Source organism: Perkinsus marinus (assembly GCF_000006405.1).
Source record: "Perkinsus marinus ATCC 50983 genomic scaffold scf_1104296975622, whole genome shotgun sequence".
Taxonomy (NCBI): Eukaryota; Perkinsozoa; order Perkinsida; family Perkinsidae; genus Perkinsus; species Perkinsus marinus.
In genome coordinates, this window is record NW_003200707.1 from 1 (window position 1) to 1,570 (window position 1,570).

General features: G+C 45.4%; 1 protein-coding gene across 1 annotated transcript; it reads right to left on the reverse strand.

Moving 5' to 3' along the window:
• Positions 1-984: 984 nt before the first annotated feature.
• On the reverse strand, positions 985-1,146 carry Pmar_PMAR011200 (hypothetical protein; the record flags this gene model as incomplete). The annotated part of the gene is made up of 1 exon (XM_002765102.1): positions 985-1,146. A coding segment is annotated over one exon (162 nt), but the record flags the coding sequence as incomplete, so codon positions are not given.
• Between the last annotated feature and the right edge of the window lie 424 nt (positions 1,147-1,570).

Consider the following 1,570-nt stretch of genomic DNA (forward strand, 5'->3'; position numbering starts at 1 on the left):
CCAGAAATTTTATGCTACCTTCAAGGCTTCAATTAGATAATCACAGGCGAGCCCCTCAATCGATGCAAAGCTGCCACAAGCCACAATAAGGGTCTTCCCTTTCAACTCCTGTAGTCCCCCATCGACAGGCCAGAATGTCAACTCGTCATCAGCTTCTGAGGCCAACTTGACCACCACTGTTTCCTTCTGAGTGTCATCCATATTGATGGTTAAATACTAAACCCGTTCGACATCTTCCACCATCAACACTCCAATGCTTTGGCCGCGTAATTTCTGCAAAAACACTCACAAGTATAGCATTTTTCAAATTCCTGAGCCTCGCTAATTTCGCATTGAAAATCCAATAACGACAGTGTAGGTTGGTCGTAGTAAATAAACAGACAACGAAAAACCAAGTGGTAGATAATCGACTCTGTCTATTATCAGTTCATCGCGCGAGATAATCCACAACAACAACCGCATTAGCGCACGCCCCGACCGCGCAAGATATCGTCAACAAGGCTTTTTTCCAGAATGCTCAACCTTGCCGATCCACCATAGCCTTCAGCAACACCATTTCCCCCCTACTCAGTGTGAACCCAATACAACTCGAATATGCTCAACATCATCACATCAGTCATGAGGGTCGTCATTAACGGTGGAAGATAAGATTGAAAATAATACCACTCGATAGCGTTAATCACACCATTCGAGGGTAGCAAGAATAGATGCATTAGCAAACTGCACGGCGCTGTCGTCAGCACTACCCCACCGTTATCAAAGCAGGTCAGGTATCATCAACACTGGCCTTGTGCGGTACCAAGGTGGAATATAAAATACGTAAAAAATTCATACCGCAGATGTTGTAGAATGTTATCGATTAAAATCAATTATAGACTGTTCGACTGAACTCATGCACCTGAGAGAGAATTTCTCCAATACTCATAACACCATGAGCTACTTACCTTCACATGACGGGAACTCACCCAGTTCTAAATCGCCTACCCAATCAGGAGACGTCCTTGTGCTGACCGAGGAAATCTTTCGAGGCTTGCCGCTTTTGGCAGTGCCGACAGAAGACGGCACTGTCCTCGGGTACTCCTCGTCGTCATCAGATACTCCAGGAGATGAGATTGACTTACCGACTGTTCGGAAGTCGTTGGGAACCTGACCACGCCTCACCATCATAACGATCACTTATATGCAGTTATATTAGCTTACGAAGTGAGCAAAGGTCACCCATATGCACGGTACTGTATAGGCTGCGACCACCTGGACAGGAGTAGTAGTATTAAGTTTGGACAACTCCGTGAACTTCCTACCACATCAACACTATAATGTGATCGAGAGGCCACAATAAGGAAGGCTTGCAGAATGGTAAGCAAGAGCACAAATATCTTGAGGTACTTGTTGCAACTATATCTGACTGAAAATGATCCCCGGTTCGAACCGCACATACTGCATTTTTCTCACATATTCCGCAAGTAACGATAATCGTGTGCATCATATGACCCGAGAATATCAGATCACTGCAGCCTCCCGAAGTGAAAAGCCTAGTCAGAATAACCCCCAGTCCTTCGGTGGATTGAAC